Below are 26,383 nucleotides of genomic sequence, written 5' to 3' on the forward strand. Positions count from 1 at the left end.
GGATCACCAAGATAGATTTCTATGAACATTTTATCTTATTTCTGCCTAGAAGCTGTTTGACCGCAAATAAGGGGCCGACTAGGAATAAGCGAAGACTGAAGTGATAAATTGTGTTCTACGGAGTAGATCTTTCGTTGAAATAATAATAGAGACGAAGATGAATTTAGTAAAACCTCTTTTAAAGATTTTGTATGATAGCTGTGACACTGACGAGAAGTAGAAAAAGAAATGGAAATAGATAGACATAACCGAGAATCATTTTTATTACGAACTCTTCGATTGTAACAGTTAATGTTTAAGAAAAATTCTTCTTTACCAAGTATTCGTGATTTAACTAGAAGCAATGTTCTTTTGATCGCAAGAAAGAAACCTTTCGCAAAAAATTATGTTGCAAATGGCTAGAACATTAGAATTATCTCTTATTGAAATTACACCTTATAAAATTTTTTAAAATCATACTAACGACGATCTCATTACGATTGTTACAGCTAATATTCAAGAAAGTCACGATCGCTTCTTCATCGAACGTTTATGTACCACACGATAGACCTTGCCACAAAATGAATTTTGCAGAGAAGAATTTGCGCACACTTTCTAAATCGCGTACTCTCAATGTACTAGATATCGTATTCGAAGATTCTTTCGCTACTATCGCAACTACGAGCAGAGCATATCTATCAGAATTATTTTTCTTCCCCTTCCAAACGACCAGTTAAACAACCTGACAGCAAAGAGAACATTTTGCAACAAGTATGTGTACACTGAACCAAGCTTCCATCCGATCTTTATCCCCTTATTAGCTCGTTTATTCACATCCTACCAATACTTTGGTATTTATCAAACCACCAAGCTTTTCAGGAGACGCACGCCTATCAGAGATCATATTCGTCGTCAAATGAAATTAAAACATCGCGATCGAACAACCAGTGAATAACAATTAACTAACGCCGAATGGGCGCGAGAACCAATATCAGGAGATATGAGCGAATTTATAGCACGAGTCAGTAGAATAGCGCCGTTTGTACGGACATAGTTGAAACGAAAAACTCGCGGCTCCAGCCCATGTCTCGGTTAGCGATCGGGACAAGTATATACCAAGTGTATTGCACGATATCTAAACGGGCAGTCGGTGTTCTCGCAGAGGGATCATTAATTTAATTAGTTTCGGCGAAAGGGCGAATTTAATCGTTCGCTCCGGCGAATCGACGTAAACGCCCGGTTGTTCGCGAAACAGCGCCGTTTCAGACGAGGAGAGACCGTATCCTGTTGTAAAACTGTTATCGTACCGCGCGTTTAAAGACGAACCAATGATTTCACTCGAGTTTAAAATTCGTTCCAATCCATTCTCTGTTAGCCACGCTTCCAATGGCTTGTATGCCTCATTCACTGTATTTCAACCGTTATTTATGTCAGGGAAAGTGTATTTCGCGGATTTCTGAATATGTATATGTATGATACTATCGTTCATAGGCATCCAAACTGTCGACACATTGATAGATTTATAGTAACGGTATGTGAGTTTTGTCAAAGAGTACAAATTAGCAATTACAAGGTACACAACCTCGTTATGAAACGTATTGTAGTAAATTGCCTTGTTAGGAAACATAGCAATAATATATGTTACTGTTTAAATGACAAATGAGTTTCATTTACTATATATTTTATCGTTTCTGTGGTAAACTGAAATCATATGTTAAACAAACTTCTAAAGTAATAATCGAGTAATATAGGAAACGATTAACTGTAAATTATTTCTTCTTGCTGATAAGTCGGCGAATTAAATAATTAAGAATGTCGTTAAAATGGCTTCAAAGTATCATAAAAATGCGAGTTTAATATTATAGGTGTAATTTACATACTGGTCGTATTAATTCAAGCAAAATACGTATCGTGAAATTTCAATTATCATTTTACGATGTTTGAGTAACGCACGGAAGATAATTAGACTTCGAATCAAAAAGGAGAAAATTACGAGCTTCCTTATAAGCATCGTAATGACAACGTTATACAATGCAAGCGTAATAAAACGACGAAAACCGCAATGATATACGAGGCAACGCCGCGCAATTAACCCACATCCATCCATAAGTGCATTAGATACTATGTTCACATTAAACCGCAATTAAGTGTTTAATCGAAAAGAAATTACTGAAAGTCCCAAATTTTCCACGATCAAACACATACGTTCATAACTTTTTACATTATTAATGTATATTTATATACAGTAGGGTCTCTCTAATTCGAATTTCCTAATATCCAAACATAATACTTGCCAGTAATGGATGCCTTTTTTTTATATTTTATCAATGTTCAAATATAACGCAAAATTTCCTTTATTTGATCGAACGAACTCCGATTATAAGAATTTAGTATGAAACTATAATAATAGCGTTCTAACTATGGAAACAAAGTACGACAAAATTACAAAACTCGAAAGTGTGTAATTGCGACAGAACTAGCAAAAATTCACTGTGTTGGGAAAGGTACGATCACAGACATTACAAGGAGAAAAAATGATATTAAAAATTATCTAAGTCGCGTAGATTCCTCAGATGCTGGCAGCGGTAGAAAAATATTAAATACACTGCCCTAATGAAATGATTGCATTACGAAAAGGACGATAATAACGACGATTGTGCACAAAAATGGAAACGAAAGCGACAATAAATGTTTTCTTATGTCAATATTCGTGGCATTTGAAGACCTTCGATAGTTCAAAGTACAAAAAGAACGTAACTCTGTACAATTACTCATGTTGAAACAATTACGTGACAGGAAACAGGATATGGGATGCATAAATATTTAAAGAAACCATCAATTATGCTCAATCTGTATTTGAACAAATAAAATATCATATCAGAAATGTGATTGTTCTATTATTCCAAAAATTCTAATATTCGTACAATTTTGTGTTTCTGTTAGCTCGGATAATGCAGGCTCTAGCGTAATTAATTACGAAAGCTTATAAATCAATAGTCTTGTTCTCAATGATAAGGACAGCTCGATAACTTACAAGTTATGATACTGTTACAATTCTAATGACCGAAATACTGATTCAAATATATCGAATACAATAAACTCGATTAAACCATTAAACTATTAACCAAACATAAAATATGCAAAATTGTATTACAAACGTAAAAAAACGTCGTAAATCTTCTAAACGTTTGTATTACAGGAATATCGAATAACATTAGTGTTTCGCAGCCGCAACAACAATTACCCCGTTTCATTATTTCATTAAACTCATCGCATTTTATGTATATCTCTCAATCATCTTACTTACCATAAAGAAGAATCTGGTTTCCTGGACAGCTTGCACCTCGGCAATCGTCTGTCGCGTGAATAATAATAGTAATAATAGTAATGATAATAATAGCTTGGAAGATATGCAGTTACGGTTTTACGTCGGCTATTGCATAGACATTAATATCGGGTGTAAAGAGAAACGATCAGCCCGATTAGAGAAACAGGAAGCGATACATGGGCGGGCCGACGAGTGCCAGCTCGATCTTTCGATATCTTGAAGATTCGATCGCGGCGGCGGCGGCGGCAGCGGCTTGCCAGAGCAACCGCTATCTGTGTGTATACGATCGATCGATCCCGCTTGACTAACCCTCCGTGAACGTTAATTATCGCGTGTTACTCTTATTTATCGTTCCACGAGGCAATGATAGTTACGCGGTTGCGTCTGACCCACTAAAAGTGCCACTCTAGAGCACATTTTTCGGGAAACCATGAGAAAAGAAGATGATTACGAGAACGCAGTGATGCTGATGAACAGTTCGTTTGTTATATCTCGAAGTTTGATGTTATCTTCTTTTTTATTTTATATTTGGTAGTTTTTAGACTTTTGTCTATTATTTTAATAATAAGAGGAAATTATTAGAATCGGATGATCGAAATATTAAATAGCAGAGGATTCTTGTAGTATATATGAACATCCGATGAACGTATATGATCATTTTTGTAGTACAAAAAGGGCTATATACAGGCTGACAAAAGTAACGATATTATGCATTCAGTTCGTATTCCACGTATTCATCGATAGGAGGATTGGAAGTTGATTAGGATCGCTGTGTAGGAAACTTTATGAACGTCAAATGGCTAATTATTGAACGTTATTCGTATTTATTGCTTTTCGACGTAGCGCGATAATTGCCAGTTTGCATCCGAGCTATTAAAACTGCAACTTTCGATCAAGTTTTTCGAGAGATGAAAAGAAAGTAGTTCCAAGAACAGCAAATTTTACTGCGGTAGTTTCTTGATAATTGCAACGCACGTAGTTTTAATTCTACAACATTTCTATTCAAATTACCTCTTATGTGCTTTTATACGTGTCCAATTAATAATTGTAACAATAATTAATAATTTCCTAATGCATTCCAACGAATATTTAAAATACTACAATATTCAAATTTTTGATTATCGAAAATAATATTTAAACAATAAGGTTTGATATAAATTTTTTACAAATGTTTAATACACGATATTTTTGTAAAGAATTTCTACACTCAGAAAAGTATTTAAACAGTCGATTATCCGCTATATTAATCAGCCTCGATGTGTATTCGCCGAGACGATCTTTATTACTCATTATACTTATGCTTATCATTACTATTTTTCTTACTGGTAATAAATATATTATAATCTCTATACGAATTTCCAAATTTGTCTCAAATTGTACCAATATAAACATTACAGTCATTCGAGTAATTATCAAATTTTACATTCTTTATATTTTTCATATTCTTTACATATTTCGTTATAAGCAGCGCAATATATACACAAAAAGGTTTTATATAGTAACTAAATATTTATCATGACTCAGTGTACGTCCAATTTCACGATCAAGGTGTCCAACATGTCCATCTTACCGGTCTCGTATCACCGAGCATCGGTGTGAAAAATAATCGATAACATTCGTCTTCGATCGCGTTAGATATCGCGCAAAGGATGCGCTCGCGTTCCACCCTATGCCGATTCGATGTAGTTGCTGCTAAATATAAAGCAAAGAGGCGGGAGGCACGGAATGTCCTGACACTTAATATTCTTGGAGCAGACGCGTGTTTTACGAGGTCGCAGTCGTTGTGATTCGTCTAAATTCTCACCCATATTTTAAAAGACCACACCGCGAGCATTCGTCCACAAATTTTTAGAACGAGTTTGAGTTAAGTACACGCGCCAGTCTCGGAATTTCTATGAATTGACGATTGATTTTTACATATTTTTTACTTTATATTAAACTGCGAAGTTATCATCACTGAGATGGAAATGGCGTTAAAACTTGGCGACCAATGACGTAATTTCGAAAAGTATGTTTAACGTTCTCAGTATCTTTTCTCGTATCAGATATACTTTTCCAACGAAAGTGTACACGGACATGAAATATTTTTCATGCTACACAAAAATACCAATCTACATGCTTCGCTGCTGACATAGTTCTTTCAATCTTTGAAGAATTTATGATAATAATCGGCATACCAACTTGCTTGATTTGTAATGCAAAATGTAGGTATTCGTATTGGATACTGCAAAATGATTTAATCGATAGTTTGCTTCTTTCCTTATATAACATGGTTGAAATGGTTAAAAATTCTTCGTCCAAATCGAGTTTCTAATAATTCATCGACTACGAATCTAACAAATTTCTATAAAACTGCCAATGTGCAATTTTCTTCCTTATTCGAGTCCTTAATTGCCTCCTCCTGCTTTTAACCTAAGAGAAGCCTGTACACCTTGAAAACTGGGCCGTTAAAAAGGAGCTACAGGGAGCTCTAGTTCAAACAAGGCAGATGTTGGTACAGACGAGACGTTGAAGGCTTCAATTAAAGGCGGGAGGTTAGAAGCTGCGGAAGTTATTACGGATATTACGCAGAAACCATTCGGTGGATGTTTAGAAGATTAAAGGTTCAAGGTTTCACGGAATTGATTACCGTAGGATATGGCTATAATGTGAGATGAAAAAGGAAACGGTCTATTAGAAGAGGTAGAAATATTGTCTATATACCTTCAAATGGAGCTATTTAAAATCTTTTGTATCTACCTATCCATATATATATCTATATATATACATAAAAAAAAAAAAAAATTGTAAAATTACGTAATGTAGCTTATAACGCATAAGATCATACCTATTTCAATATGTAAAACAAACAAAAGTCCATCGTTACGATGTTACCTATCCTTTCGCCTACGACATTTGAAAAATACGAAAACGTACGTTTAAAATGGAATTTACGCAGAAATTGCAGCAGGATGAAATAAAAGCCTACACGCGTGCACGCTTCGGAAAAAAGCCCGTAAAACTGTCACAATAACTGTAAAAAATTATTCGCGTAACGAGGCGCACGCTTGAGCTGGAAGGAACGGGCGCAAATACATTTCGAAGGAATGATTTTGTACCGCGGCAATAAAAAGCTTCTATCTTGATCTCGTCGAGTGCCGTTGCACTCGCCTGTCTACATAACATCTGAGACATTACGGGTAAACGGCGATTCATGTGCATTATGCTTAGCGTGTTGTGCAAATCTACGTTATGCAAATAACGCTGTATCACGTCACTGGTCTAAATCGTAATCTGTCAAAAATGTATTAAATCGAGTAATGAGTTCGTTCACCTCTTTCGCCTGTTATAACACCGCTACCTGGCAACAACGGTGGCACGACTAAAAAGAAGTTTCAAATTTGCTTTTATCGGATAGAAGGTCTACATTATGTTTCTATCTTTATCACGTAAAATGGTATGTATATTTATAATTCCATCAATTTGGCGTCAGACTGCAAAATTATTACTTATATCGTTATCAACCTGGCCTTAGTTTAACAATACTGATTCATCAATCGTTTCGTGATGCTACGAATGGAAGGTATTTTACTGTACTGCTTTCGTAGAGACTCAGGAAGAGTTCTTCGTAAATTTTACGGAGTATTTCCTCTCAAATTCACATACTTTCGAGCTGTGCCACTATCGATGCCAAAATAGCGACATAGCTTTTCTAGGAATAGGAGGAAAATGTTACTTGTGGCATTTAGAATTCAATTTCTTTACGTTCGAGCAATATAAACTCATAAGAGGGAGGCAGAGAGAGAGAGAGAGAGAGTTTAAAGCCGAATTTGCTTTGCTTCACTTTGGAGCAACACAGAGGATGAACGCTGCTTTCATCCTCCGTGTTCAGTGAAAACAAAGTGAGACAGTGTGAAGTTTAAATTTCGCGCGGTTTGATCGAGAAGAATTCGCTAAAAGCAGTTTCCTAGTTCGTAAAAAATTCCTAAAAATGTCTAACGCGAAATAAGAGGAAAAGAAGTGTAATCATTCATTGTTACGCGGAGAAGTTCGTGACACTGGTGATGAATCGTATTAAAAAATAAAGCGGTCATTATGCGGGAATCGGAACAATGTCATCGTTATCGAAAGTAATATGACTAATAAAAAGAAACGGCAATGAAGTATTATCTTTTTATTGCTTATGTATAACGCACGTGACGATGTTGATATAAGATTCGTAAGACGAAATTGCAGAATACTTTGCGATATTTAATGAATGCTTGGTGGCAATTTATAATGCAATTTCAGGCTATTATTGACATTGAATGGGAAAATAACTAGACATAAATGTGCAAGGAGTTATTATAGCCAAATAATATACACAGTACAATATTTATTTTTATAAATAAGTAAAATACTCATTAGAGAGTTAAAAAGAAAAACAAGAAGAAATATAGAAAATATAAATTATAATGACAATAATGTTCGATTCGAACATTATTAAATACGAAAGAAATTATAATACGTAATATGCTCCAAAATTTACCATCCATCACATAAACAATTCTGGACGGTATACATATGTCTCCTGAGAAAAAACTTTACGTCGCCAGCGCTCTGTTTACCCAGTTCCAGTAAAGTAAAAAAGGAGAGAAAGAAAATACTAACAAAAACAAACAAAAGGACTTACCATGCCTCGTGTTGTGTCTAAATCCACGAGTAGCATGCGCGGCATTCAGGTTCCACAGGAGCAACAAGAGGAAGAAGAGGCTTCGTAACATTAAAGAGGAGCGGAGCATTCGAACAGCCATGATTCACGAGAATATTCGCAATTCGCGATATCGTCGAACAAAGGCGACCATTCACGCACACGCGGTTCGTAAATCAAAGGGGAAACAGCAAAATTCTTAACTAGTCTTCGGCACTGAACGAATCGTGGGACGATTTCACGCCGATCACAACGCTCGACATTCGTTGGTGAACCGGACACGGTTCGCTCGTGGTTCGCACTTTTATCCTGGTGTCTTCTGTTTCCATCGACGCCGCGGATATCATTTCGAATCGCGCGTGTCGGCCACTCGCGAGTTCCAGTCGTTCGAATCGACGTTCATTTTTCCCGCCGTTTGCCGCGCGAAACGTAACCAAAAAATCCGACCGCGATTACACACCGCGAGAGAAACGTCGCAAGTACGCACACCGAATACAGTCGATCGATAGATTCGATTAATCGATTATCGAAACACACCGGGCGCTCAAATGGAACCGATTCGCGTGTTGGAAAATGAAACGAACGTATCGAAATCGAGAAACACAACCACGTTCACCCTTTATCGAACTGACACATCGTACGCGAGACTTTCAACGACCGTCGAAATATCAGATTCGTTTGCAATTTTTCCACGTGACAACGTTCACTTGTTGCACCGTCGCAGGATAAAGTCCTTTCGCGCGCTCTCTCTCTCTTCTCTCTCTCTTTCTCTTTCTATCTCACTCCCGCCAATTTCGATGTTGTATCGGTCGCTCGTAAACAAAGACGCCTCGCTGCGTTAGTATCACTTCCGTCGTATTCTTCGTATTTATTCTCTGCGTAGTTGTCTACGTTTTACACGCGCATATTCACCTACGTATGTACGAAAACAGGTCCCTTTCGAGTGACGGTCGTGACGATAAAACCGTTCCAAAAGGAAACCAGGACGCCCGACGAGAAACACGAACGGTGTGAGCGCCGCGAGCGAACTGAACCGAAGTGTCGAGCCACCACCGAGTACGACTCTTTGCCCAACCCCCACCCCTCACCATTCACCCTCCACACTTTTAGCGGTTACGCCACCCTAAGTTTTGACAGATAGAAGGACTATCTGATACGTATTGTTTGACGTAATTTCCATGAATTTCCTCTACTCGTTATGGCAAGTAAGTCAGAAATTTCACGGAAGTCGGATTTTTACGATAAACGTGAAAATGTTACGACGTTCGTCTCTGACCAATCGCACTTTCAACATTCATATTCGTGTTATCTTCCTCTGTGCGACTTTATAAATGTAATATAATTTTTTTGGTTCTTTACTAGTAGGTTTATGAAGATTATAAAACATTAATTTATATTAATGTATTAGTAAAGTAAATTTTAATTTGCGATGTTAATTACGTATTATACGTATTTTAATCGTTCAGTTTATTATAGTATTTTGTTTATCAACGTATTATCGATACTAGCTTCTCCAAAACAGTGTAGTATTACAAATTACGATAGATAATATCGCGAGAGACATAAATTATTTCTAATTCCATCCTTGCGAACGTATTATTGAAATGAAGAAAAACATTTATGCGGATAGTATGATATATTTTCGTGATTTTATCTACTTTGGCAAAAGTATCGATTTCATAAAATATAGCGTTAAAACAGCGTTAAAGGATATTCGCAGTGGCCAAATATCGAATTCCATAGTGTTGTGAGATACCAGATTTAGCTTTATCTGGTATAGGTATCTTACCGGCAATCGCCTACAGGCGTTGCCCTTATAATTCGTGATTTCTGAAAGGGACGTGGAATTTATGCATTATTATCTACGATCAATACACGTTTACCTTTTCGCGGCTATATGTCAGATTAAATCGCATATTTATACTACTAAACTTTCCCTTCTCTTTAATATATTAGCGATATAATTTTTGATCGACAACACGATCAACAGTCTGGTGGATAATCAATTTTATGCATAGAAGATATTGAATATTGGAAGTATAAACGATTTTGTAATATTCATAAAGGATTAAAGACGTTTTATATAAAACTATTAAGATATTCCAATATACTTTCTGTTCCAAGATAGAATATATTTTATATATATCCTGTAACAATTATATAGTATTTCAATACTTTTTGTCCCAAAATTGAAAATTGATTTATTTTCTTTAATATCTATTTTATATATTATATCTTTTATATCTATTAATCATCGTAGTATATTTTGACGTATATTCCGGGCACGTGACCATAGCAAATATTCCTTTGACATATTCAGTTGACTCATTTCATATCTGCCTTTTTAGTTAGTTATCTTCCTACACCTCGAAGGATTAACGTAGGTATAAAGGATATGGAAAGTAGTAAATAGTCAGATTTAGATTTTTAAGCATTTTTTTACTAAAGAAACATATTTCAATAACGAACACACACGGACAAATCAGTGGTCGAACTAAACCATACAAGATTAGGTACTTCTCTATTTCTTCTTTGCCTCTAGAAGGTTACAATGCTTTGGTTATCTTTTTTTTGGTTTTAGGTATATAGGATAGTTATGGGTATAATTAGTGTTCTTTCTTGTATTTTTTTTGCTTTTTTTTTTTGTTTTTTAGCACTGAAATTACCAAGCGGCTCAAAGTTCCCAGTTCGCTCTCAATCGCCTTGGCTGCTCGATCGCGTGATCGATCTGACACATAGTACTACTATCGTTATACAATAATTGCTATGAGCTATCGACTCGCCTCGACAAAATTCCGACCATAATCACGCGTATCAAGGAGCCATCTATTGCTTCGCATTTAAAGTTAAACATACGATGCGTCCACCCCAATTTCCATTATGTCTTTATTACAACGACGTTACATCAAAATTCACACGTTTTGAGAAAGCGACGAACGAACTCTTGCATTCCTTGCCGAGTAAAGAGCCAAGAGACGAAGATTCGACTCTCGACCTCTGGGGGATACGTAATCAGTGATTGACAAAATAATATGAAAATGCAAGTGTCGCATCACTCTTATCGCAGTTCGGTGACCTGCAATTAATTACTGTTACACGGTGATACGCGCAGACAGGTATTGATATGGCATTTAGATATCGTTGCAACACGCACGTACTTAGAAACTACGTACAATATCTGATGATCGTGCGCCTCGTTTATGCACTTTATATTTCTTCGGTTCGACTTACCTGTTTATACGTAGGCGCTTTCGTTCGGCAGTTACATCAACCCGTACGATGTCAAATGGAAGGTTCGATACTTTAAAGACTGTCGCGTGCCGGTTTTGGCAGTTCTACAAGGTTTTGCGTCTCTTGTATATCACGGGATATACTATATTTCCATGTTATTTTATTTCGACGTGTTCACGGCGCTACGATGTTATTTCTAATTTGTACGAACGCGATACATTCGATAAATATCGTTTTGATATGTACGCAGTGTTCGGAGAGATATGTAAATCGATTTGAATCAACGACCGAAGATTTCTAGAAGACAATTGAATTCGTTAATGTTCTCTTAACCCGTAAATCTCCTCGGTGCAATTATAATGTACAACTTGAGCCTTGCAAACCCGCGCAAATTGCAACAATGAGAAGTCGTCAGTCCGAGCTCTTTTCGTTTTACGCCAAGAGGAGATTTCAAACCTAACCTATAAAACGATTTACACTGAAAGCATGTTACGCGATACAGGGTGGCGACCTTTGGTTTTATCGTAGGACGCGACACGAGTCTTAGGAGATCCTTTCGCACGGAAGTGACCTTTTATATCGCATGTCAGCGGAATAGACATTCAAAAATCGCGATCATTATCAACGTTTACATCTTGCATAGAACAAACGTCACGTGAAACACTGCTCCGAGGCAAATTTATCTTTCGCGTTTGTTATTTAAGATCGATGATTTTTTTGATTCCAAGTCGGTCCGTGGGCCAGGTTAGAAAAGGAAATCGGTATCGAGTATGATTATCGCCGTTTCTCGTTTAATCGGGAAATAATATGCGTTTTATCGCTTCTCTCAGTCGTTCTACGTTCATCGAGCGAATCGCTTGGAATACTTATACGCGCGCAGGTTACCACGAGAAATTGGTTGTTCGTTTTCGTGTGACTCGTTCATTCCTTTTCCCTTGCTTCAGCTTTACACCGGCGGATACACAGCACACGCACATATACTCGTACATACATATGCACAGACGAAATGTCCTATCTCTCACGCATAATAGTTACGTCGTAATGTAGCGAATCCTTTGCAATGGCTATAGATATAAACTATTTAGTACGTAATAGAGCGTAATATGTACGTCGGTACGCGTGTATTCTCAGATGTTCCTCAGAATGTGCGTATCTGATACGCATGCAGCTCGATATATCGTATAATACATGATAAGAATAACATTATACAGTCGTACGTAATCATAGTAGTAAAAAGTAAAAACAGTATGAAAAATTATTGTATTGTTTCCCGTTACTTATTATTAGGTCATTGCTCCACGTTGTTGCACTGTAAACGCGAATATTGTATCTTTTTCGTACGAACAGCCATCAACGAACAAATAACATACATATTACTATGTATATAGTTGAGAAACAGTTAAAGTATGCGAGCTGGACCGACGATAGGCGTTTTGGTGCCCTCGAAGAGATTGTATTTTGTCGCCTTTACAGCTGTTACGATAGACATCGAATATGACAGATCGAATCGATTACAGAAACTAACGAAGGCGTCAAGATTTAGAGGGCACCACTAGGCGACGCGTAGTTTGCCTAAGCTCCGGATTCCCAACCTGTTTGTCCTTATAAAATATTTTATCATGAAAATTTTCACATTTATTTGTTTCAATACAATTATATCGCAATATTATATTAATACTCGTAACACTGATTCTTGGTATATGAAAAGAACAGACTTAATATCTAATTTTGAAATTATGGCAAAACTTAATATTAGTTTCTTGTTGTATTTAAAAATTCCTTCTCGTGTAGGTCTAACGAGATGTGAGGTTAGACATTGTTTGTACGATTTATTTCTAGTATGAAAGATAGTCTCGGTCTCGACAAAGGTTGGGAAACATTGACTTGAGTCGAAGATTGGCCCAATGCCTAGCCCCAATGGCTCTAATATAAGAAACAACATTCTTTCGGTTAACAGTATATGGTGTTTGCTCGTGTTACAATTAAATGGTAAATACACTTTAGTCGAAAAACGTGACAGACGGCCTACAAATTACAAGCAATTCTTTGGTTTATAACAAACATTCATGGGACTGTTATAATCTCGAATTTTGCGTTCGGTGAGCTTCGAACATGGAATAACCATACAAATACAAATGTTCAAAATATCGCATTATGCGTAGGATGACGCTGATGATGATCAATGCTTTATCATGGTGAAGATATGACAATGCTAGGCTAGATAAGAATAAGTTTACGAATGACATTATCTTTAAGTATATAACTCCGTAGTTTCCTTCAGAGTCGAAATGATTCATATTGTCTTCTCCGAATACAGCTGGAAGTCTGTTTGTGTTAATTTTTACGATAAAAGGGTAAACGTTCAACGATGAAATAGTTTTTCTCCGTTACATTTAAATGGCGAAAATATCGGAAAAATGTGGAATTATACATCGTAAAACGTTCATCTAAGAAGGTATACATTGATCAGGTCTGCCATTGCATTTCATTTTCGCAAATGTAAAATTCTCTTCAAAGGGCATACGATCTTAACAAATAATCGTTCGCACTAATTTGTTATGTTGTGAAATGCATATCATTGGAACAAAGTGCATATGACAATCAATGAATACGATAATTTTTTTAATGACAATGTTTTCGTGTTACAATAATCATGATGTTTTGAATGAAACGTTTGTAATAGTGGATGATGCTGATTTCTGCATAAGTATAATCGCTCGTAAACGATGGATTATTATTGTCCGCTTGTTCTTTTCTTAAAGAAATAAATATTAGACGTTACCCCAACTCGTGAAAATACGCCCTTTACTCCACTAATAGCAGCATTCGTTTAAACACGCACACATGCCTTTCATGAACAACAATTTTCCAATTTATTCGGCAATCCGACGAACGATATTTCTTTACGGCAAAAATAGCGACGAAACATTCTTTTTAATTAATGATCGTTCTTTCGCCTGTGAGAAACTACGGAAAGGGACACGAAGAATTGTAACACAGAGATATTTAATTGCACCAAGCATTGTTCTACGAAATGCAGGAAAATTTCTTTCTTTTGGTACAATTACATCTATCAAAAGTTTCGCAGCACTTTTGTATTGTGCAGCTTTTTGAGAATTGATCGCATTGAAAATATTTTCGCAATGCTTATTTTAGATGCATCACGTTTCTCAAAATGCGTTTTTAATTTACTTGATGCATTTCGGATGTTCATTTTAAGTATTAAAAAACAAATTTAAACGTTATTTATTGATAATCGGGTGCAGCGTCTCGATGACTTCGTTATCGAGTATTTCCATTCTCCTCAAAGACAGGGCTCGATTTTATAGCATGCAATATTTTTAAATAAATGAAGAACAGAATACGATATAGCCTACAAATTTCTATGTTACCGACGATAGTTACGTGGATTTCTGGTCAATTCACAAAGCGAAATTTACAGAAACCACCTTTGCCGACTAACTTCGGACACCATCCACTCGATTCCAATCGATCGAAATAATCTGTACATACTTCCTTTTACGTCAACGACTAACAAATTTAAAGTATGGAAATTAATATTTACTATGTTTGGATACGAAGATTGATAAAAAGATTCGAGTTCGAATCAATGTGACATTTGGTCCTATCGATAAGTTCTCATCTGATTTTCTCCGCATGCCATAAGTTCATAGCGCGTATTTCAAATGTGCTAACGTTGTCACTGTTTTCTCACCACGAATTCTTAATATTACCCCATTTTGGTGACGTTTCAATCTTTTCCAATATTATCTAATTAAAATTGTTATTTAGTTAAACGGAACGATATTAGCGTCGCGTATACTCTGCTTTGAAATTTCATTGTTCAGAGCCATAATTTTCTACAACTACATTGATTTGTAGTTTTGAAAGAACGCGTGTATTGTTGCATTTTTACTAGGATCGCGCTCGAAGCAATCAAATGATTCGCTCTAAGAGCTATCGACAGATTTTACAAATCGACGTCGCTCATTTTTACGGTTACCTCGTATCTTCTTGAATATCCTAAGAGAAGTTACGTTACGACAACAAATCACCTAGATTCGTAGCAACCAATTTATTCTAAAGATTTTTAACGTTTCCCTTGCTTTCGATAGTTAAGAAATTTCACTAATATCCAATATTCATTCAGACGTACAGTCTTTTCTACGATTTTATCCAGGTATCGTTAGGCGAATGAATACGAACCTGATAACACGCCAATTTAAGCGATTAAATGCCCATTTTATTCATTCGGCGCATCTAACAAGTTTTTCATTTCTTTTTTCTCTAATAGCATTATATAGTATTAAATAGTATAAATCATTTTATTAAAAAATAAAATTAATTTTTGTAGTATCTTTGGATCTATTTTGTTAATCTTAAATTTCCTTAATGTCGTAGTCTTTCTGCCAAATTGATTTTTACGGCAGTTGTTAAAAGGATTCTTCAAAAACGAAATTTCGCTTGTATCCAAATGAATTCAAGAAATGCTAATTTACGTTGTTACAATGATAGAAACGCAATAGAAAAATATAAAACGAGAAACGTCCCACGTACCATTATAACTGTATATACATTCGCCTAACATGACACCCTGACAGATGCATTGGGTCATCCCATAAATAATGCGGTCGTTGGTTCTCGTATTACTATTAAACAAAAATCAAATTTATTAGGAAATAAAAAATGTTGGCAATCGATCAGCGTTGAATTTTCCCCTTATTTTTTATAATTCCCTATCTTTTTCCATGCAGCTTTCTATTCCAATTCTCATCGTTTCGAACATAACGGTGAGAAAGCCATGTTACCTATGGGACGACTCAATATATTCAACTGAGAATTAAAGCAATCGCATAGCGAATGAAAGCAAGCGCAGAATACGCGAGAAAATTGTTCTAATCTAATGTGAAAGTTTATTCGGATGGATTTTACAAAAACCTTTAAAACTTGAATTCACAGCATTCGCGAAACATATTCGAAAGTATATTCACCATCTTCGTCGATATTTGCATTAAAAAAGTCCTCTAACGCAATTTCGAATTTCAATTTACAGGAAGATACATTGCTTTGACGCGTGTTTTCTTTGTAGAAAGAAGCATTTACCCGTCGCTTATTCGCGGTCGAATTATATTTATGATAATCCTTAGTCCTTCATGTTGCCGATGATATCGCTTTGAAATATACGAATAATAGAGCTTTGGTGCTTTAATAACCCTTTATTTCCTGCGATATTACACGTGGTAAATGTTCTTGCGGTTGTTTGCTTTTAAATTGTGCAAAGCCTGGCGGTGCGTGATCGTCAGGCATAAAGAGGAAATAATGTTGTCGGAACATGTCGACGATCACGATCGCCAAGTAATAATGAGATAATAATGAGTTGTAACGATTCGAGGAATTTTGAACGATAGCTGGAAGATTTGAAATGACAGCACGATTTACGACAAATTGAATATTTCATTGATACATCGAGACCGTTATCGAAATATAAAAGTATAAATTTGCTGTGAATTTTCGTTTTAGAAATTTTTGCGAAAACACACGTAGCTCGACCACGCGAACACATCCGAACCATTGAAGCTCAATTAGAGAGCTGTTTCAATTGGTTTAAAAATTTCATATACGATAAAACGACAAAGAACGTGATTAACGCGTTAATTGAGTTCGTTTCTTCGAGAAGAGAAATCAAGAAAAGATTTCGAGACATTCTTTTGTTTGGGGCACAGATTCAAAATTACCCCTTTATACATGCAAGCTAAACCACTACCCTGACACATTTTTAAATTCAACCTAATTAAACGTATTTATAATAAGAGTTATATATAAATATATATTTAACATTAATATTTTTAAAATCAATATAAAAATTTTCTTTCTACTGTCCGTACGATTATGTTTAAAATAGTACTGTAATGAAAGCAGAAAATTGTTTCCCCCTAAAATTGTGCTATAAATTTCAATCTTTTAGTTTGGTTTTCTACAATTTTTTTAGAAATAAAGATTTCTTAATTAATTAAAGGAAAAATAATCTCTAACTCGTTAGATCGTGTTTGCACGAAACACGATATAATGGAAAAGATCAAAATATATTTACATTTGCAAATGACGTTTTCAAAGAAATTCCAATTTAGATCGGAAATTCGATCGAAGATGTATCATTTTCGGCGAAGTGAGAAATGCATCAAGGCAGTGGTCGATTTTTCACTAAAATTCACTTACGTCCATTTCTCTACATCATTTCCCTCATGGCAGTTTTAGCTAGCTTCCGTGTGTCCGAATCCAACTAATCGGAACGTCTTACCTACTCGCTTAGCCTAATCGCGGCCATCAGCCGCAAAGGACTGCGAATTCATCCACTCACATCTTTCTGCCCGACATTCATTCTCTCATTTCTTTATTCCACGCTCTCCCCATTCTTCGTCAATCTGTTTTTTCCCTCGCTCTTTGGAATTTCTCATCTCTTACGACCGCACGCACTTCCTTTTCGTCCTTCGCCACTTTTTTCCCCTTTTGTTTCCTGCAAATCGATATCGTCTCGTGCTGTTGAACCATATCGGCGCATCTCGTTAAGCGTACAAGTGAGAAAGTAGCTAAGATTAGAGCCGGAAGGATCAGTCTGGCTACGAGAAAAAGTGGATACTTTTCTTCTTTTCTTTCTTCGTCGATACTATACGTCAGGATTATGTGGCGTTTCAAATTCTTTCAATTTTATGTAGTCTTTTCTCCGCTCGACAGATCACATCGACGACACAATGTTCCAAGCAATGTTCGAACTTGAATACAAAAATATCAAGTATTTGTTTTATTATCTTTGAATGTTCTTGATTCGATATAAGAAAGCTTTTTCGAACTAATTTTCGAGCTAACTTCTATTTTACGCGAAACAATAGCCGAGAATCTTTGAATAATCCAAGTAAAACGTATCGACAATAATTAATTCCACATAATCCTGATCGTCATTTTTCGTAATTTCCAGTTTAACAGATAGCATCGACGAATCTTACCCTTTCAAGTACTTACAATTCGTTTCTTATCGATCGACGTGTCGTCGATCGCGTCGAACATAAGCTGGCAATCCGATTGATCGGTGATTTACTTTAATTCTTGTGATATAGATTTCGTGCTAATGTCGATATTTAAAAACTCTCTTGTATTATTTATATACTCGTTCTTTCGTACACACGTCATATTTCTATTGTTCGCACTCCCATTCATTCGACTACCATCTTTCTCTCGCAACTATAACTTCTATAACTATATATGCTTTTTGTATCTGTAATCTATGGAGACGGCACAAAGCTGAACGGCTATTTAATAGATACAAATATGTTACATGTATACGAGTACGATTTCTCACGCTTGCATCTCGCTCCGTGTCGCGTTGATTGTAAAATTAAAACAGCCACACGACGAAACGATAGAGAAGGCATCCCATGCTGGTTCCACACTTTACGACGAATTTTATTTATTGTCCCCGTAAAAGGCAGTGAAAGGATCCCGTTCTGATTTGTACAGTGTAAAAATAGTTCGAAAAGTTGATGGAATGAAATCATACTATAGAAATTATTTTCTGTTTCAACTACAAGAATGATTTTTCTATGTCGCCTCTGGGTACGCTCGTTACTTTTTCTTACTCGTTAGTCGTTGCGATTGGTATAAAAATTTTGTGCGATTAATTTACATTTGTGCAATAAATTAAGCAATTCAAGAAAATTGTTATCGTTATCGTAGTATAAAATAGGGATTCAGTCGGTATTTGTGGATGGTTCTCGTCGTGATCGTCCAATGTTCAATTATTTTTCTATGGTACGGTTGGTCTATTCCGATTTACGAATAACTGACGTATCGGAAAAGTTTATAACAACGTCGTTGTTCTTGTCATTTAGTATACTCTGAGCGATAGCATTGCTAAATATGCGCTACAGCGATTGTCATTTCAAATGTACGGAGATTTACTCTGCATACTAAAGTAACAGCAATATCAAAGTTCGTGTAGCAAACACGCACGTCGAACTAATATTTCTCTTTGTACAGCGAAGCTACACCGATGCCGAATAAATCTTTAACACGCGTCACCTCAGTTTCCTGTCAATTAATCCAATAATACGCGCTATAACATAAATCACGTGTAATTACAAGATAATCGATTTTCCAATTATTGGTCTTCCAACTTGTCGGTATATCGAACGCATATCGTTGGATTTCGGAAGTACGTTTCATTCGTCTCAGTCAGAAAGTGAAGGCAATTTCAATTTCAATTTCTGAAATACTTCGTTCTTGATTTTTTCTCGCGAATTTTCCAAATCCGTTATTTTCGTTAGTAAGCATTTAATCGAAATCTTTGTATAATAAATCTTTGTATTTTTGGAATCCTAACGAAGAACGTAGCGGAGCTACATTTTTATCAATTGAAACTATTTCGAACATTTTCTCTAACAGCGAAGATGTTAAAAAAAGCAAAGCCGAGAAAGATTTACGTCATATTTTTCTGTCAACTTCAAAATAGAGAATATCCAATTGGCAATATAAGCTCTCAAACCCGAATGTTTCGATGCAGAAGCTCTTTAAATATTCGGTTAAAAAAAAAAAAAAAATCCACGTTCCTTCACACGTTCCCGCTCTCTGCGTCGTTTATCAATTCGCGTCTCGTAAATCTGTTTTTATCGTTTACTATAACTCCTGTGCAATTCACACCGCGCGAGGTGCTAGCAGTCTTGTCGCAATCATTCTTCGTAAAGCGTGCCTCGGCTCTTACCCTATCGTTCGTCTACTAGCTAAGAAACATTGTAGGAACTAATGTCGTTCGATCGACAGATGTCGTGAAATCAACGACGCGATTGCGACGGAAAACTGAGAACGATGAAAACTACACGCACGAATAATGAATCTCAAACGATAAACCACAGTTGACTAATTAATTTTCACCCATTTACGTTTCTTCCCACTAGCTACAGTTTCTTTCTATTCTCTTCGTTTCTTTCAATTTACCATTTCTTCATCTTTTCTTACTTTTTCTCTTTTTCTTTTTTCATTTACACGAAGAGAAATGCCAGCGTGCAGAACGTAATTTTTTATCAATCTTTCCCCTCCGTGTCCGAGGCCCGTTGTGATAATTTCAGCCGCGGCTTGTGCTCGCGATTTTTCGCCCCGCGACACTCACGCATCGACGCAATTTAACCACGCACACATAACGCGCGACACGTAACACACGTACTGCACCCGCATGCACACATCAGCGTGTCCCACGGTAACGATTTTCCGTGAAACGTTTCCTCTGCCTTTCGGCCCGATCAATATTACCTATGTAATTCACCCTTTGCCGCGTGCACATGGCTGACGTCAATCCGAAGTAACGGCGGCCGATGGAAAACGCGGTTCAGGGGCCATATCGCTTTCCGGCGTCGACGTTGATCAAACGTTGACAGTGGATTTTGTCGCGGAGATTGCAGCGCGGAAACTTTGCGCTTGGGAGCGTGAAAAATTAAAAAAATCTCCTCGAGCGTGCATTCAATTTTCTCTTATGATACACGTACTATTTTGCAATGACGATTTTCCCACGAATTATTTCTCTTCTGCAAATTTCGATATCCCCGGAGCTAACCGGTACGTAACGGGTGTGTCTCAATTTTTAATACGAAACATCGAATTTACGTGTTAGATCGCGATAATCGCTGCAATTGCAGATACGTCGCTCCCATCGCAAAATTTCCACCACTCACGAGAGAATGCACGTGTATCCAGAGTACCGTTTTCATAAAATCGGTACCGAGGAGACAGCCGGCTATTCACGTGACTAGATTACGTAAAACTCAACGATCGGTTAAATAAAAGAACAAATGACTACGCACACGTGTACCGCGAGAACGAATCTCCGGTTGTTCCCTGGCTGTGCATCGATGACTCCTTTCCCCTTTCCTAGTCTCACTCTCAACATACTTACTCTCGACGTACTTGCACTCTCAGCATACTTTCTTCCCTCTCCAATAACTACACGCACACGTACAACGTATATTCGCGCTGAAACGAAATTTTCGTCCAATTATCCGTCGGATCACGTGTCCACGCCTCGCATCGTGCCGATGCCATTCGCCCCGTTCGTCTCCATCTCCAAGCGAGTTTCCACTCAACTCGGTAGCGACTCAAAGATCGCGCGGCGAAACACGTAGAATGAGACAGGTCGGAAGGCGCGAGTTCCATCGATGAACTCGGTGTTCGCTCAGACCTACGTGCAGCGTTCGACGATTTGCAGCAGCGACTTTCAGCCGCGTACACGCACCGCGTGATTTCTGCTTGCTGGTCGGCTTCGTAGGGCCCGATCCGGGACTGATCGAGGCGGGAAGCTCGCCGATCCGTTCGGTGGAGGTGAAAGGGTGGTTGGGGAGTTGCGTGGCACGCCAAGATGTTCGCCGGTAACACGCGACCGATGTGAATAGGAACGATGCGACGCATGGCGTCGTCACGTCCCCGGGGGGAGGGGGCGGTGAGGGCACCACCGCACCGGTTCACCCTGCGGGCTCTGGTCCAGGCCTGCCTCTGTTCGTACCAACAACAATCAACACGCACACGGTCAATTGCGAAAATTGCCTTTAGAGCCCTCCGCACACTATCGACGACTAGTCGCTCGCGAAAGAGACACGTTGCCTGTACAGGTACGTGCGCGTATTTGACGACGGGACTGCTGCGCGATTGTTTCGTTTTCGAGGTGTGGCAACTGGATAACGAGCGGTCTGTTTTCATTTTGTCGCCGGTCTTATGAAATTGAGCCTATCCGTGTGCTAGCGGATAACAAACAGTCGACAGGACGATATTCTATGCGGAAATAAATCGAAAATGTAGACTAAAATTTATCCATAGAATGCTTTGTCTCTTTGAAATTTCTGTTCCTTTTGAAAATTTGTCATACGCGTTTAGAAGACTAATTGTTAACCGAACACGATCAGACTCTATCTTTTTACGAACGAAGTCTTAAACGGAAATTTTTCATTTGTTTTCGCGTGTAGAACGATCTCCTGCTGATTGTTTATTCACACTGGATCGGTGATTAACCAAGTTCGAGTAAGCCTGGCAAATTTTCAAGCTCGATCTTCTCGAAAACAAAGCGCCATATGAAAAGATCTTGTTCTATGTCTTTCTGTTACTTTTTTCATAAGAAATCACCCCATACCCGCCTGTACGTGTTATTCGGCCTCACCGACCTGTGTAAGCGGTTTTGTTGCCAAGTGCGCGCAGGTACAGCGATAAAATTGTTTCGTTGCATTACGCGAACGACAATGAAACTGGCGCGCGACGAATTGTCGCTATTGCGCGGGGGCTCTTAAAGCTCGTGCTGCCTTTTTCCAATGGAATGTGCCAGCGAACTCTACGTTTTCTAAAAATCTTTAACGCGGTTTCATGCTTTCCGCTCGGTGTAATCGTGCCGATCGAGATTGTACGAGCGGCTGGGTGGATGTGCTCGTGGAAGACGTGAGAGGGAGGGGAAGGGTGTTATTTTTTTTGCGAGCCAGATTGGGAACGGAGTGGGTGAATAAGTGCGTTTGTACAAAGTGGATCTGTGATAGGGAAGGGAGGAGCGAAGTTGTTTGGCTCGTGTTTTTATCGTTTTATGATAGCTGGTGGTTTCTATACGCTGGCTTTGTTCGTCGATGCCGCTTGTATTGGAAGGATGAAATCGAGCAAGATGTCCGCAGGGATGGACAATGGGGGAAATTTTTTATTGCTGGTGTAAATTGCGAGTTTATTTTTCGCGGTATATGCTTTTTGGTTTGGCGTGAGAGGCCGGCGAGTTGAAAAGGCAGCACTATTTCAGGTTTCTGTATGTTTAGACGTTGAAGTTATTTATAGTACGAAGAGTAGTTTTAATAACAATTTGATCGACTTACCTACACAAACCATTCGTCTTTTTGGCTGGAGGAGATGTCGCTACAAAAACATTTTATTAATTGAATTACATTTCTCCAAGTTAAATTAGTTTATATATGTATATTTCAAAATGTAATAAAATATAACAAAATTCTGCTAAGAATATAATTGATGCTGAATTAATTTTGATTAAAAAAAAAAAAAGGAATTATTTAATTCAAATAGATGTGGAGAAATTTCTAGTTAAGGTATTGCAACATTACGTTATCAATGTTTTATAGACTTATATTAGTGTTAGGGTATTGTTATCGGCTAATAAAATGTCAATATTGTTTTATAAGGAATTTCTTCGTATTATGTATTGCATCATAACCATTGATGGATCGCTTAAGCAATATCACATAATACTTATGTGATAAGCTGCGAAACGAAGTTAAATTTAAAATTTAATTAAACGTCACGAGACTGTGAAGTATGACTGACATTAACGCAAACATTCATTTAAAAAGCGAGCAGCTTCCGAAAGCTAGAACAATTTTAATGTTGTTACTGTGTTCTGAGCAGAATTTTTTAGGTACCATTGTAAAACGTATGAATTTCAATCTAAACGCGCACAAAGTGCATTACTTTCAGATTCAATGCATTCTTTTATATCGACTTTGAAAATTAATGTACACTATGTTTGTATTCTTTAATAAACCTTGTGTGACAGGACATTAGTTACGATCCCTTTTAATTGTTTTCATATTTCCTCGAGATTTTTCACGATATCTTTCTTGCAAGAAAAAGGATTAAGTAATTTCATTGATAACTTTCTATTCTGAACAGGATGGTTACTATACTGCAGACGTTTATACAAATTCATATTTTTATGAATATAATTGGAAAAATGAAACCTGCGTAGAATATTGTTTTACCTGACTGAATATCATAGAAAATATTATATTTTGGATATCTACATATTTTTACACATCACGTGTATATTCTGTACACCATGAAATTTCATCTACAAATGCATACAAATCCGCAGTGTCTCGCAACAGTGCTACTGAAATTTCAGAATACATTTCGTATACATAACGTCAATATTTATAATACAACCAAAGGGTGTGTGCCAGTAGCTGGTGGATTTTACGCTTAACGTGCTACGTGTACATGTAATCATAAATAGTTTCAAATTATTAAATCGGCTCGGCGATTTGTTTGGCTGCGAACATATCAGTAACCATGATGTTATGAATGCTGTGGAGGACTTTTCTCCCCTTTAAAAGTCCTTTAAAAGTTCTCTTCATAATCAAACTAAGAGTATCACTTCTCAGTTTTTTAATTGGAATCTTTTCTTCGAAAGATCGCGGAGAAAACAGTCGCTTTAGTACTCGCGTATTAAATTATCGACTCGAATTAAATGAACGCAATGAAGAAAAGTAATTCTAAACGTTCGCAGCAATCGCAGAAAAGAGTAGGACGCGCGGCGCGGAACAGAACGTCTTGAACGAAGGAAAAATGTGTGCAAGGCTGAAGAAAGATAAAAAATAAAAAAGAAGATAACGAAGAAGCTGTACTGATGGAATGGATATCCATAGACTTTTGTTTAGCGTAAAAGCGATTTTCAAACGTTGTATCCGCGTCCTACGATCTGCGAGTCAACCGCAGTCATCGACTCGCGCTTTGTTTATCCAAGCAATCAACTCGCTGTGACAGTGGGTTAAAGAAAGAAACAACAGCACAAAACAAAAGTTCTATCATATTAAATAAAACGATTTCCCAAATATTTTATTACGATTTATTATTTTTATTTTATTATTTTATTATTATACCATTTATTATTTTTGTTGTGTATTATTGTTCAAATATTTTCGTCAGCCTGTACATCGCTGCTCGACGTTGATAATGGTACAACTTCAAAAATCTCAAATTTGCTTCGTTTATTCGATACAATGGCTACGTTATATTCCTATTTTTATCATGCAAAACAGCATATTCATAATACCATCAGTTTTTCATATGTCGCTATCAACCTGTCCCTAGTTTTAGAACAACGCTTTGTCTCCTCTCCTGCAAAATTTACATTTTTTAAGTCGTACCATTATCAGTGTCAAGCAGCGATATATCTCGCGCGTTACGGATAATTTTACTGTAATTACTGATTTACGGTTTGATTTAGTTACCTGTCGGAACCGTGGCTCCTCACTTTGCCTGGCAGTAGAGGCGGACCCGGGCCGCGCTGTGCCCGTGCCTGAGGCCCGCAGGGCGCAGCCAGTTTCCCGGCCGCGGCAGGGTCGTGGCACCCGTTACCCCCGATCCGAGGGCCGAGCCGTAGGTCCCCAGCGCTCCCAGCGTGCCCGTGGTGCCCTTCAACGTGGTCATGCCCACCGGTAGGCCTGCGCTCGCTCCGTTCGATCCGTACATCTGTTGCACTGGAATTCCGTAAAACACATCAGTCCCGCCATAGCACCTGCATCTCTTCCGATTTCGGTTCGAAATGCGTTTCTTTCTCATTTTGTATTATCTTTCTATTATCACGTTAAATATTCCTGTATTTTTTTTTTTTTGTTTCCTTTTTCTTTTTTCAAAGTAAAGTTTGCCTTTTCAAGTGCATTCTAGAATTTAATTCGTTATAAGTAACTTTGATTATAATTATGATATATTTATTTGTTAAATATAGATATTAATTGCACGTATTGTTATTAATATATTTAACGTTATCCTCTTATATTATTAAACTTATTAAGCGTACAAGGTGTACTAGTCTTTTTACGCAATACTTTGTCAGGTAAAATAAGAGAAATATGTTATACAAACGTAGACTCTCCAATGTTTTATTGAAAAATTATAACAGAGATACAAGAAGAACAGATCGTCGGATCGCGTTATAATTCCGTTTCAAATTGTCGATTATTATGCAGGACTGATATCTACGAAAAATAACATCTATTGTATTGCTAATTTTTTAAATAATTTTGGTAGTTTTTTCCTCCTTTAATTGCGACAAACACGTTACGGATTCTCGGAATTAATGATTACTGGCGCTCTTAGGATCGAAGGAATTGATCCTCCTTGAACTGTGCATCGCTGAGATCGCATAACCATTATCGTACTTGCTGACCAAAGCAACAACCTCAGCGAGTAAACATTGCAGTTGGTGTAAACATATCAGATCGATATGATGTCACAATAATAATAATCGAGATCATATCGAATCGACAATGTGTTCTTACGCTGTGTCGATAAAATGTCAGCGAGTTGTCATATCATATTTTTGTTACAATAAAACATCTAAGAGCCTATGTTTACAAACAGTTTTGTTTCTTAATTTTGCA

The 26,383-nt window shown here is 37.2% G+C and overlaps 2 protein-coding genes across 6 annotated transcripts in view; both read right to left on the reverse strand.

The window, feature by feature from the left end:
- Positions 1 to 8,990, reverse strand: part of LOC100649561 (laminin subunit alpha-1) — a 199,341-nt gene extending 190,351 nt beyond the window's left edge. For both annotated transcript variants that reach the window (XM_003393188.4, XM_012309608.3), the window contains exon 1: positions 7,959 to 8,990. In XM_003393188.4, the coding sequence (XP_003393236.2) occupies positions 7,959 to 8,079 (121 nt within the window). In that variant the 5' untranslated portion in view covers positions 8,080 to 8,990. The remainder of the gene's footprint in view (positions 1 to 7,958) is intronic.
- Positions 8,991 to 10,394: 1,404 nt separating this feature from the next.
- Positions 10,395 to 26,383, reverse strand: part of LOC100646769 — a 292,006-nt gene continuing 276,017 nt past the window's right edge. For 3 of the 4 annotated variants that reach the window (XM_020863890.2, XM_020863898.2, XM_020863893.2), the window contains exons 6-8: positions 25,232 to 25,472; positions 23,084 to 23,123; positions 10,395 to 21,737 (exon numbers count right to left, since the gene is read on the reverse strand). In XM_020863890.2, coding sequence (XP_020719549.1) covers positions 23,084 to 23,123; positions 25,232 to 25,472 — 281 coding nt within the window. In that variant the 3' untranslated portion in view covers positions 10,395 to 21,737. Of the gene's footprint in view, positions 21,738 to 23,083; positions 23,124 to 25,231; positions 25,481 to 26,383 lie in introns of all 4 variants that reach the window. The other variant, XR_002307927.2, reaches the window with a different exon arrangement.

This window comes from Bombus terrestris, chromosome 1, assembly GCF_910591885.1.
Source record: "Bombus terrestris chromosome 1, iyBomTerr1.2, whole genome shotgun sequence".
Classification (NCBI taxonomy): domain Eukaryota; kingdom Metazoa; phylum Arthropoda; class Insecta; order Hymenoptera; family Apidae; genus Bombus; species Bombus terrestris.